We start from the raw sequence: 13,401 nt of genomic DNA on the forward strand, positions 1-13,401 counted from the left end.
CAGGTAACAGCAGCTCAGATTAGAGACCAGGTCACTACCACACAGAGGTCTAGCAGCAGACACATCTCTTCAACAACTGCTAAGAGGAGACTGCGTGCAGCAGCCTTCATGGTAAAATAGCTGCTAGGAAACCACTGCTGAGGACACGCAACAAGTACAAGGGACTTGTTTGGGCTAAAGAACACAAGGAATGGACCCTGTTGGGGGTTTATTCAAAATTGAAGGTATTACAGCAGCTGCTATTCCATCAGGTTTGCGTTTAGTTGGACCATCATTTATTTTTCAACAGAACAATGACCCCAAACACACCTCTAGCCTGTGCAAGGGCTATTTGACCAAGAAAAAGCGTGATGGGGTGCTATGTCAGATGTGAAGGCAAAAGGGCAAACATGTGCTAAGCATCTCTGGGAACTCCATCAAGACTGTTGGAAGACCATTTCAGGTGACTACCTCTTGAAGCTCATCAAGAGAATGCAGAGTGTACAAAGCAGCAATCAAAGCAAAAGGGACCTAGAATATAAGCGATATTTCAGTTGTTTCACACTTTTTTGTTAAGTATATAATTCCATGTGTTCATTCATAGTTTTGATGCCTTTAGTGGGAATCTACAATTTTTATAGTCATGAAAATGCAAAAGACTCTTTGAAGAGAAGGTATGTCCAAACTTTTGGTCTGTACGGTATATGGAAAGGGATCATTTTTATTCTTTAGTTCCTTGTAAATGCAAATTAGCCTCAAGAACGAAGTAGGCAATGTCTTCTCGACCAAATGTAATGTTTTTCTTCAACCTCATAAAAAAACCACATAAAGGCCTATAACATGGCTTTTATTATAGTGTCAAATATTAAAATCTCCATTAGATAAACAAGTGAAAACAATGGATCGTGCACCTTTAATAAAGCAACAGGGCAGCGCGGTGGAAGTGTCTTAAACTATGGTCATCGTTCAACGTTCATTACATCCAGGATTGGACACCCGACCCATGAATACAATGGCATTGAGTGCAACTTCTCGAATGAAGACCAGGAAGGGTCTGTTGGCTCTAAAAGTGATCCTCCTTGGGCTGAATGAACGTCCAGCCATCAAAACAGCACTTGCAGCAGAAGCCTCGCTGCCTTCTTCATTGACCTGAAGAATAAGATATGATGTTATTGTTTTCCTAGTTCCTTTAGACCAAATTATCTTGGAACACACTATTATTCTCAAGTTTGTGCCTCTTATTTACGTTTACCTAAGTGGTTAGAAACACTCATTTAAGCTGATAAAAATTCAGGTGAAAAGAGTGTTTCTACCCATTTAAGAGAACAGATATAAGAAACAAGGAGAAACCAAGGTAAACTTTTAATAAAGGATTTTAGCCTATAAAAATATCTCATGTACCCTTCATATGTGTTATCTTACCTCTAAAAACGCTTTGTGAAATGCATCTGACACATACAAATCCGCTCTTCCCTCAGAAACAATCCCTATAACATAAAGAATTTGATATTTTTACAAGTTAAAATTTCAATCTGCATTAAACAACCACGAGCGCTAATATTTAGTTTGCTTTAACCACGATATAGCAGGCCAAAACGATATCGAGCTAGAGAATGTTGTTTATTACACTTTGTTGGTCTCTCGTTAAAAATGCCCCCTTTCTGTAGGCCTCTCAATTAATTTCTTTTTTCTTATTCCCTGAAACGTATTCTACCGGTTCTTTAGCCAATCCCACAGCTTTCCACGTCTGGGGCCCCAAGCTTGTGTCTCCCTTTAGATAACCCTATCTTATGCCAGTAGGTAGCGCCCCCACCTAATGCCCCTTTTCTGTCTTATCTGACCAGAAAACATACTGGGGCTCATTTACTAAGGGTCTGAACGCCGCACTTTCGTCTGGTTTCCCGAATATTTCCGATTTGTGACGAATTGCCCCGGGATTTTGGCGCACGCAACCGGATTGTGGCGCATTGGCGCCATTTGGACGGATTCGGAAAAACTGCGGGATCGCAAGATCAGCACTTGCATGCACCGGGACAAAGAAGGCGAACTCCGGCCGACCTCGGCGCAGCAGCGACACCTGCTTAGTGAATCCCAGCAGACCTGATTCGGCGGCGGACAACTCGCCGCGGGATCGCGACTGGACCGGGTAAGTAAATGTGCCCCATTGTACACAGTTCTGAAGACGGCAGTCAAGCAGCTGAACAGCTTCTACATCATGTTTCTTTCATGGCCCAACCTGTTGGCTTCATCCAGAAAATTGGTTGTATCAAGTCAGTGCGGCGGGAAGTTTAACACTAAAATCCAGCTTTCCTTACCTCCTTCCATGTGATTGACAACATGTGGCAGACTGCAGTAGATAATTACAGTAAAGGAGGCGTTCTAAGACGGAGAGCTTGACTTCAGTGTTAAACTCTCCGCCTCCTTGACTTCATAAAACCAATTTACATCTCACTTCTCACATGTTTTTTTGGATGCTGCCGCCACACCGGGCCTTAAAAGAAACACGATCTAGAAGCTGCTCAGCTGCTTGACCACATAATGGTGTTGGTTTATTAAGCCAATTTCTGATGACAGGTTCCCTTTAAGATGGAAATCTGTCCCAGTGTACACTTAAAACAATTATACAGTTTGTAGACAGTTTATGGTAAATTTTTCTGCAATATATAAAGCCATTAAATAGGAGACCAGACAGTGTTAAACGTGGCTAGATTTATCATTTAGCATTAGACACTACAGGGGAGATTTACCAGAAGTGTCAGAGAGCAGAAATATTCTAGTTGCTGATGGCAACCAATCAGAGCTCAGCTTTCATTTGCCTACAGCTGTTTATAAAATACAAGCTGAGTTCTGATTGGTTACCATTGGATAACTATAACAGTTTTACCTCAGACGCTTCTAATAAATCTCCCCCTTTGTGTAGTTTGAGTTAAATCCTTCTTTCGCATTCTATACCCATACATGGGCACAGGAGCTGGGGGGCTCTGGTGTCTGCGTTGTTTAATATTATATGGTCTGGGATCTGTGTATTATCTCTATTATTATATTGTCTGTGATATTTTGTCACTGCTTTGTTCTACTCTAAATTACTTCTCATTACTTGGGTGCATTGTTTTGAGACCAAAAATGGTTGTGCACCCCTGGTGTAGTCTAACCTTTGCCAACTTCATAGATTTCCCTCATCATGTCTATGTCAAAATGTATATAATTAACTTTAACTTCTGTGCCAGTCCAGTATATACCAGGTATTTTACACATTGGTCACATGGTCACATCAGAACACAAGTTACCTGGCAGCCGCGCTGCATGTGGGTCAAACAGGTCCACCAGACCCAACTTCTCTAACTTCTCCTTAACGCTGAAACTATCATCAATCCTGAAGCGAGGAACATGGACGGATAACTCCATTACTGAAGCTTTATTCAACCATTCAGAGAACTTCTCCAGGGACAGGTTTTGCTCCACTGTTTCGAGCGGTGTATCTTCATATGGCAGTACCAGCACCATTGAGATATCATCACCTTTATAAGGCAATTCAAGAACCTGGACTGCATCACCCTTGTAGGCACCATAGCGGAATTTACCCTCCTGATACATGGTAGGAACTTCACAAGGCTCATCTCTGCCTGGGATGTGAAAATCTGCATTTTGTGTATTTACAGAGTCGAACTTTGACTTCCACAATCCCTGAAAAAAATGAAAATGATTAAACCAAACAGAACCAGCCCTTTGTTTCGCGGTTTGTCCGCTGTACAAGAAAACCTCTTAACATGGGAACATTTTATGTCATTGTGCACCTTAAAGTAGATGACGTTCACCAAAACCAGGATGGTATCTTCTGTGATGGCACCTTGCGGGATCACATTGGTGATTTTTTTCTCTGTTTTATTGGCCACCCAATTGTTGATGATTTCACGAGAAAGATCAGCTTTTTCCTAATATGCAAAAAAAAAATGTAATAAATAAAAAGATAAATACGGGGCTACATCCTCTCTTCACGAATTAGATTTTCGGTGGCAGATTTTCCGTTCCACCATATTGGTTATTTTTATTTCATAAGACCGCCCTCATATCTGGAAAATTTTAATATCATTTTGGGTGGTCGTCTCAAATTTTGTTCAATCACAGAGCGGTAATCATATGGTGTGATGTAATTATATAATCCGAGAGATACAAAGATGTTGAAACCTATGAGATCCAGTGGCACCACGCACCTTGAAGTTCAGGGGCCATAGTTTAGCCCCATAAACTGCTTCGCTGATGTCCTGATATGTCTGATTGAAGGACAAAGACTTTTCTCCAAAGAGACGGTTGGTTGATACCAGCTCTGAGGATTTGTTGGCCTTTCGGTATAGTCGGCAGTTCAGTTTAGCAAAGAAGAAATGGATCTGATCGGAGGCCTTTTCGGAAACTTTGTCAAAGTGGAAAACCTTATAGGGAGTAAATGTGATGACATTCTTATTCACATGATATAAGGATAAGCTGGAAGTAAATGTTGGCATCATTCCACATCCTTGCTTCTTAGAAAGGATACAAGAAGAACCACAGTTTTGTCCCATCTGACAAAATAATAGGCACAAAGGTCCATCAGAAGACAACCAGTCATGGAGGTGACTGCTGGGACAATCATATGCCCATAAGGTCTATATTTATAGACAGAATCACAACACATTAGACCTTTTAGGTGAAAGCAATATCATGGAAACATATTGGAGAAGTTTTAATAGGGCTTGTGCGCCAGTTTTCTGGTGTTCAAGCACTGAAATAGGCACAATTCCTGGTCTATGGACAGAAATTGTGCTTATTCCCCCTTATGCAACCTCCAGGCCAAGAGGTTGCACCTACAAACTACCTATAGACATTCTGGGGCAGATGTACTTACCCGGTCCATTCGCGATCCAGCAGCGCATTCTCTGCGGTGGATTCGGGTTCTGCCGGGATTCACTAAGGTAGTTCCTCCGACGTCCACCAGTTGTCTCTGCTGAGCTGAAGTTCATCGGAATGCACTGAAGTTCACCGTCCTACGCTGGGTGCAGGTAAGCGCGTGTTAAGCGACACTTTTTTTTTTAAATGCGGTGGTTTTTCCGAATCCGTCAGGTTTTCTTACGGTCACGCCCCCGATTTCCGTCCCGTGCATGCCAGCACCGATGCGCCACAATCCGATCGCATGCGCCAAAATCCCGGGGCAATTCAGGGAAAATTGGCAGAAAACGGAAAAATTCGGGTAACCCCCGTAAAAACGCAATCACAGTTATACACCAGGCCGGGCCTGGCATAGAACTTCTCTGTGTCGCAACCCCCACTAGTTATATCAGGAGGATGGAGCCTCCTGATAGATCCGGCAGGTGATGGATTGGGTTTACATCATATGCTAGCACACCTTGCGCCATCGTATGGTAGTTCCCCCCGTTATTTATATCTCTTTTTTTATTATACACATTTTTCTTAAAACCTTTATGTTTTATAAACTTCTATCCAAACATGTTCCAGATTTCTGCGCTAGCAAATGGAACACATATTCCATTCCATCTAATTTTTTTTACTCTGTAGACTGGGGCATAGTTTTTATTTTACTGCTACAGGTCTATTAGGCCGTCTTACAATGCAAGTAATAATTCTGTACTCACCTCCATGAGTTGTTTCAAAGTATTATCACAAGCCCCAAGCTTTGCCATGGTGAAGGCCTGCGAGATGCTGAGTGGTGACATAAAAAGGTTCTCTGAATTGGCCTTAGAATCGGCTACAATTTTGTAGAAGTCCATCGCAAATCTGGAATTTGACTTGGAGAGTTCCCAAACCCTAGGATTTGTATATTCAGGGATCTTCTCTGTAGGAGCAGGCTCCTGTGTCTGTTCCTCCATTTCTATGATTTCTTTTCGATAGATACACATGGGGTTCAGAGGAATGTCTTTTGGTTTTGCAATACAGATATCAGGATATTTGGCTTGAGATGAGACCAAGCCCAAAAGGCTTAAGAGTAGCAGCGGAAGGAGATGCATCCCTACAGCTGAGGTGAGAAGGTAGCATAAAAAACATCACACACAACATTACATAGTTAGTACAGTTGAAAAAAAGACATGTGTCCATCTAGTTCAACCAATGAAGGAAAGGACATGGATGGAAGGGAACACATTTTTATATGTTAATAAAACCATTAATGTTATTTTGCAGTAAGAAGGCATCTAGGCCCTTCTCGAAGCTCTCTGCTGTCTCTGCTGTGATGAGCTCCTGAGCTCGGCTATTCCACATATTCACAGTTCTTACAGTAAAGAAACCTTGTCATATCTGTTGATGTCATTTAACCTGGAACATCTTTCCCCCATATTTTTATTTTGAACAATTTATATATTTTGTTAGTTTTCTCATATTGAGACTAAATCTTTTGCTATCTCCTCATCACTGAGAATCTCCATACCCCTCAACAATTTTGTGGCTCCTCTCCTGCTCCAGGACTGGTGACTGGAATCGTATATTCCAGACGAGGCCAAACCAATGCTTTGTAAAGTGCTAATATTACATATGATTGCTCTATTTTGAGAATTTAGTTATCTACATATAATCTACTTTATATTTATGCATCAATAAATCTATAATCTATCTATAAACTATATCACCGCTCATATTTATCTTCTACAGCCCCATATTACAGATTGCCTTACCATACTACTTTTTGTAAACTACAATGTGTTATTATTGTGCAGGGATAAAGGAGCCTCTTACTGACTGTGACTGTTCATAAAACAGTTTTATTTTGGGGCCCCACTTCTAGTTTTGCGCAGGGCCCCACTTTGTCTAAAACTGGCCCTGTGTCAGGTGCTACAGAACCTCATGATACACACATCAGGTGCTATAGAAACTCATGATACACACATCAGGTGCTACAGAAACTCATGATACACACACCAGGTGCTACAGAACCTCATGATACACACATCAGGTGCTACAGAACCTCATCATACACACATTGGGTGCTACCGAACATCATTATACACACATTAGGTGGTACAGAACATCATGATACATACATCAGGTGCTACAGAACCTCATGATACACACATCAGGTGCTACAGAACCTCATGATACACACATCAGGTGCTACAGAAACTCATGATGCACACATCAGGTGCTACAGAACCTCATGATGCACACATCAGGTGCTACAGAACCTCATTATACAACACATTGGGTGCTACTGAACATCATCATAAACACATTAGGTGCTACAGAACATCATGATACATACATCAGGTGCTACAGAAACTCATGATACACACATTAAGTGCTACAGTACATCATGATGCACACATCAGGTGCTACAGAACCTGACATGTGTATCACTAAGCCCATCAAGCAGGGCGGTGGGCCACAGCCACAGCACATTTGAGATCGAGGTGTGGAGCCCCTGAGCACTGTAGCGCCCAGAGCAGGTGTACGCCCAGGTCCTTGCCATTGGTCATGTCCAACCAATTATGGCGCACCTAGGTTCATTTGAACAGGGACCTGCCATACAGCTTATGTTCGTTTTGGAATTTGGGGTTTAAAGGAAACCTACCACTTCTGATGGCATGTATTAGATGTAAACACCGGGCACCAGCTCAGGGTGAGCTGGTGCCGGAGCTTACCTTAGCTAGTGTTTTAAACCGCTATATCGCGGTTTAGACACATTTTGATTTACAGCCCGAGGTAGGTTTCCTTTAATGCTAGCTAGAGTAAGAAAAATAATTATAGGTCATGTGATTGTTTTTTAAACTCAGCATCATCTAATTTGCAGTGGCAGTGCCAGGTATTACATTTTTCCCCTTTTAAGCACATAGGACATTACTAGTACTTCCAAGAATTTCTACAATATGCTACCACTATGACCACTGTAATAACAGATACCAAGAGGAAATGCATTCCATATTTGGACCTAACACTGGTCTTTGCCAAAGGTTTAAAGTCTCCCAAAATAAATGTCCAATATTTGTCTTTAGGTCAAAGACCGAGCAAACCTCCCTCTACATCTACAAATAAGCCAAAGATTCTCAGCCTGTGAATTATTTGTCTCCACTGTTCTCTCACAGAAACCAAAATGTAGGAGCTTGGTTCTCATAAGATTAGTATAGGAGGCCGTTCATAGTGACCCAAACTGCCAGTGTGGACAGACCATAAGATTCTTTTGGTAAAAAAAAAAGAGACTCAAAGAATTCTTTAAGTTTGATTTCTTCCCTTGTGTATGCCCCTATTTTTTCATTTTGGCCAATTGTGTAATTCTGTTTATTTTGTTCTAAAAATCTGAGGCTGTTTTTTAAGTGGTTGGATTTATTCACTATTTGAAGCAACTTTCTGGACAAAATCTAAACAAGACCCTTTCCATAGGAAAGATCAGTAATAAGTTATCTTTGGGGATGCAAAACTTCAATGAGAACAATGGGGCAGATATACTTACCCGGTCCATTTGCGATCTCGCGGTGCTTTGTCCGACGTTGATTCGGAGCTTGCTGGGATTCACTAAGGTCGTGTGCCCGATATCCACTAGGCGTCGCTGCTGCGCTGAAGTCCGCCGGAGTTCACCTTCTTCGTCCCGGTGCATGTGAGTGCTATTCTTGCGACACAATTTTGTTTTTTAATTTTCGCAGGTTTTTCTGAATCCGTCGGGTTTTCCCATGGCCACGCCCCCCGATTTCTGTCGTGTGAAAGCTGGCGCCGATCTGCCGCAATCTGATCGCATGTGCCAAAATCCCAGGGCAATTTGTCGTAAAACGGAAATATTCGGTAAACCCAACAAAAATATGCGATTCGAACCCTTAGTAAATGACCCCTAATTGTCTACAAGTAGCTGGGACAGCCACTACACTGCAGATAGAGCTGTCTGCTTCTGGCTCAATCCATCTTGTCAAAAAGCTATGGGGCCGATTGACACTTCTTAAAGGAAATCCAATCAAAATCCATCATGATAAACCAGGGACAATTACTCCAGGCACTGGGATTGTGGTAATCTTCTTATATTTGCTATATATGACCTCCTTCATTCTAAAATCATCTTTTATAGTTATGCTAATGAGTCTGTTACAATAAGCAGAGCAGGTCTCCCCTCCCCTTCATTTCCTGCTGCTGCAAGATTACACAGGCAGAGGGAGGAGGGTGAGCATGGGGGCAGTGCTTCTGAAGCTACAGCACAGAGGGGCTCTGGTAATGCTCCCAGAGTCCTTGTTGCGCAGTAGTTTAATTTTAAAAGTTTACTTTAGAATGAGGCTATGGATAACAAATATAAGATTATCACAGTCACAGTGCCTGGATCAATAAGTGTCACTGGTTTCTTTAATAGATTTTGCACACACAGGGGCACATTTACTTACCCATCCCGTCGCAATCCCTGCTGTGCGTTGTCCGACGAGGATTCGGATCTTGCACGATTCACATAGCTCGTGCACCCGATTTCCTGCGTCCGTCGCTTCCCCCCTTCTTCTGTGAGTACTGATTTTGTGAGACAATTTAGTTTTTAAATTCCGCGGTTTGTCCGAATCAGTCGGGTTGTCCAACGCCCCCCCCCCCCCCCCCGTTTTGTGTCGCGTGCAAGCCGGCGGCAAAAACCAAGGGCAATTCAGGGCAAAATAGTAAAAATTCGGGAAACGCAACCAAAATGTGGCATTCGGACCCTTAGTAAATGTGCCCCAAAGTCTTAAATTTTTTAGCAAACGTTAATGTTTTTGAGCAGTTTTCCTTAGTCTTTAATTTGAGGTCACTGGGTCTGAAAGGGTTACTCAGAGTAGCTAACGTAAGGCCCCTTTCACACTTGCGTTTTTCACGCGCGTTTTCTGCGCGTGCTTTTGACGCGCAGAACTTGTAACCAATGGGTCTTTTCAGACTTGCATTCTTTTTCACGCACACACGCGCGTTTTTTTTAACGCGTTTAAATCTCGACATGCTCTACTTTTGCAAGTCACGCGCGTGAAAAACGCACCATACAAGTCTATGGAGATGCATCAAAAACGCATTGCACTCTGAGACACTTGCAAGTGCAATGCAAGTGCAAAGGGTTTTTTCACGCATCAATTGCCATAGAAAAGATAGAGGTCAGTCCTGAGTCCATTTCACGTGCATTTTCTGCGCGTGAAAAACGCATTGAAATTGCATTGAAATTGCATCAAAAACGCGCGTGAAAAACTGAGACACTGAACAAACTCTGACTGAAAACTGATTGCACTCTGATGCAAAATGTGCGTTTTTCACTGACCAAACCCTAATCGCACCCTGATCAAACTCTGACGTGATCTGCAACGCGAGTGTGGAAGGGGCCTAAGGCCTCTTGCACACTAGCGTTGCGTTTCACGTCAGGGTGCAATGCGTGAAAAACTGACGTTTTGGCTGCGTTTTTGTTCCATTTTTCCTTGGAGTAATTTGCGTTTTTTTTCCGTTTTCGGCGCATTTTTGACGCGCGATTCAATGGGAGACTCGAGCATTTTTCAAAGGGACCATGGTTTGGGATTAAAATGTGTTATTTAATTGAAAAATAATGTCTTCTGATAATTTGCAAACATCTGCGATCTATTCTTCACTGTTCCGCGTGTATATTATCTCCCGACAATTTAGCAGATGTGAAGAACAGTGAAGAATAGAATAAAATCATTGTACACAGTGAACACAGTGAACACAGGATCATTTAAGATAAAAACACAGTGCAGAACACAGTGCAGAATAGATTACAGATGTTCGGCACATCTGCTTACTTGTCGGGAGATACGCGCGGAACGGCGCGAACAAAATAGCATGTGAAGAACAATATATATGTGTGTGAAGAACACATTGCAGATGTTTAAATACATCTGCAATGTGTTCTTCACACATATATATTGTTCTTCACATGCTATTTTGTTCGCGCCGTTCCGCGCGTATCTCCCGACAAGTAAGCAGATGTGCCGAACATCTGTAATCTATTCTGCACTGTGTTCTGCACTGTGTTTTTATCTTAAATGATCCTGTGTTCACTGTGTTCACTGTTTTTATTCTATTCTTCACTGTTCTTCACTGTGTTTTTTTAATTAAATGATCGTTCGCGAGCAGGGGAAATAATGTTATTCTGGTCACCTAGCAACCCTTACGTTTAAAACGCATTGCACTTGCAATGATTGCGAGTGCAATGCGTTCTTGATGCATCTCCATAGACTTGAATGGGGCGTGAAAATTGCGCGTGACTCGCAAAAATAGAGCATGCTGCGATTTTGACGCGCGTGCAAACGAACGCAAGCACGCGCGTCAAAAACAACGCTAATGGAGAAAGACCCATTGAATACAATGGGACAGAGTGCAATGCGAGTTCTGAGCGTCAAATGCACGCGCAGAACTCGCGCGTGAAAAACGCCAGTGGAGAAGGGGCCTAAGTCTTTATGACCTAAAGGGGTAAAAAAAACACACACACAAACAAACACAACTTAATAATTCCCAATAAAATAGTAAAAAATTGGCCATTACAAATAAGAAAAGATCATCTTGTTTACCTGATACTACACATATTACCGTATATGTCAAAATGACAAACAGGAAATTAATTTATCATGGTCATTTTGAGTTCATTTAAAAATGAAAAAAGTACTATCCATAAGCATAAGGCTTTTGGGCACGCGGCGCCCCACGGGAGCGGTACAGTGCCGCACACGTGTGGCACCATACCGCTCCGTACCCCGTGAAAAAATAGGACATGTCAATAGGACATGGCATTTTTCAGGCCATGTATCCCTATGGAGAGGGGCGGGGGTGAGCAGCGCTCTCCCCCTCCTCCTCTCCCCGCGCGCTGCCGTGTGCCCGCCGTGCTATGGTACGGCGGGCACCGGTCGTGTGAATCCAGCCTTACTCCAAATAAAACTTAAAATGACATTTGTTAAAAAAAATATTTGTTAATATTTATCTGACCCTGTGTCACAAAAAGAAAATTACCTAAATATGAGATAAAATATTGTAAAATATGGTAAAAAAAAGACCCCTTTTTACCTGGCTTTGGTTCCTCTGCTCCTCAGTGATCAACCCCGCACCGTGAAAAGCAAAATGTCCCCACAGTACAGGTACTGAACGTCCCTCTACCCCCCTTCCCCGGGGTCAGGGACGCCAGGTGAAAGGTGCATGACCAGCCAGTTAAAATCTTAGCCTTTGCTTTGGGTGGGTTTTATCTTTAACTCTTATGTTTCTGGATGATCTTTAAAAACATCAGGGAATTACTTCTCAAACATATTCAGGCAAAGTCCCCAAAATTCCCAGGAAATTAAAGCAGATAACAACAAAACTTTTTCAAGGGTTTGTCCAAATTTCATGCTCATATTAAATCCTTGTTAAATGTTCTGTTATTTTTTGCATATTTTAAATGTAAAGCTCGATCTTCTGTATTTTCCTATACTAGTCAATTTAAACATTATTATTATTTCAGTGAATGTGAGTCCCGGAGATAGCCAAGAGCTGTGCTCAGCAATCTCTGACACTCGTCTTGCCATACAACCTATTAGTGAGAATGGGCCCCCCATTCTGTAGATTCCAGGGGGTCTTAGCAAATGGACCATCCCAGATTGATTTAGGGAGAATGTGAAAACTTGGTACATCCCCTTTAAGAGCCTTCTATCTGGAATATAGGGATTGTCAGCTGGTGGAAAAAAAATAATGGTCGCCTCTCATGAAATTCTAGGAGAGAAATTTTGATTTCAAGATTGATTTCTTGTTCTTGAGCAAAGGGTGTCGGCTCCCATCAATGAGCCGATGGCTTACTTTATCCCGCCCCTAATCGTCTCACCACGCTCCCTTTAACCAGATACAATTGGGTTAAAAGTGGAGTGGGGTGATTGATTGGCCTGCGGCCTATATTTAATAGGGAGATGTTCAGGAGCCAGAAGAGCCGGCTCCTCTAATGAGCGGAGCCTAATGATCCAGCTCACTAAGAAGAGCAGTAATTCCCATTATTACTTTATTTCCCCCCTGGTGTAATAGAGAGATATAAAACAGTTTCCCATAGCAACTAATCACATCACAGCTTACATTTCAAAATGGGCTTATAAAAAATGAAAGCTAGAATCTTATTGGTAGCTGTAATGTACTGTTGTACTGTTGTACTCACATCATGGTAAACATGGTGAACAAAATCTTTTTGATATTTTTTTTCTCTGTGTGATTCATTTAAAATCGCACCAGTAAATTGTGTCATGTTCCTTCCGCATTATGAAGGGATTTTGCGGTGCACTAGAAATCTGTGTGTGAATGCGCTCTTACATTGACCTTTCCATTGTGATTTGTAGGAGGGAGACGACGTTTAACATTTGCTTTAGCGCTTTAACCACGTCCCATCGGACAGTGACAGTGTAAATAGCTCCATAGCTCGGCCTGGTTACTCAGTAACTGAGAGGAGCCACTAAACAGGTAAATAGACATTCATCTCCGCTCTCATCTATGGAAGTTAGGCCCCTTCTC

General features: G+C 42.2%; 1 protein-coding gene across 1 annotated transcript; it reads right to left on the reverse strand.

Moving 5' to 3' along the window:
• Positions 1-810: 810 nt before the first annotated feature.
• On the reverse strand, positions 811-12,072 carry LOC140105114 (antithrombin-III-like). The gene is made up of 7 exons (XM_072129022.1): positions 11,944-12,072; positions 5,604-5,983; positions 4,191-4,406; positions 3,774-3,911; positions 3,267-3,663; positions 1,402-1,466; positions 811-1,128 (listed from the first exon to the last, which is right to left on the reverse strand). Exons 2-7 carry the CDS (start codon positions 5,973-5,975, stop codon positions 946-948), a joined length of 1,371 nt encoding a protein of 456 aa, XP_071985123.1. The 5' UTR covers positions 5,976-5,983; positions 11,944-12,072; the 3' UTR covers positions 811-945.
• Positions 12,073-13,401: the final 1,329 nt, after the last annotated feature.

The sequence above is a fragment of the Engystomops pustulosus genome, chromosome 10, assembly GCF_040894005.1.
Source record: "Engystomops pustulosus chromosome 10, aEngPut4.maternal, whole genome shotgun sequence".
Taxonomy (NCBI): domain Eukaryota; kingdom Metazoa; phylum Chordata; class Amphibia; order Anura; family Leptodactylidae; genus Engystomops; species Engystomops pustulosus.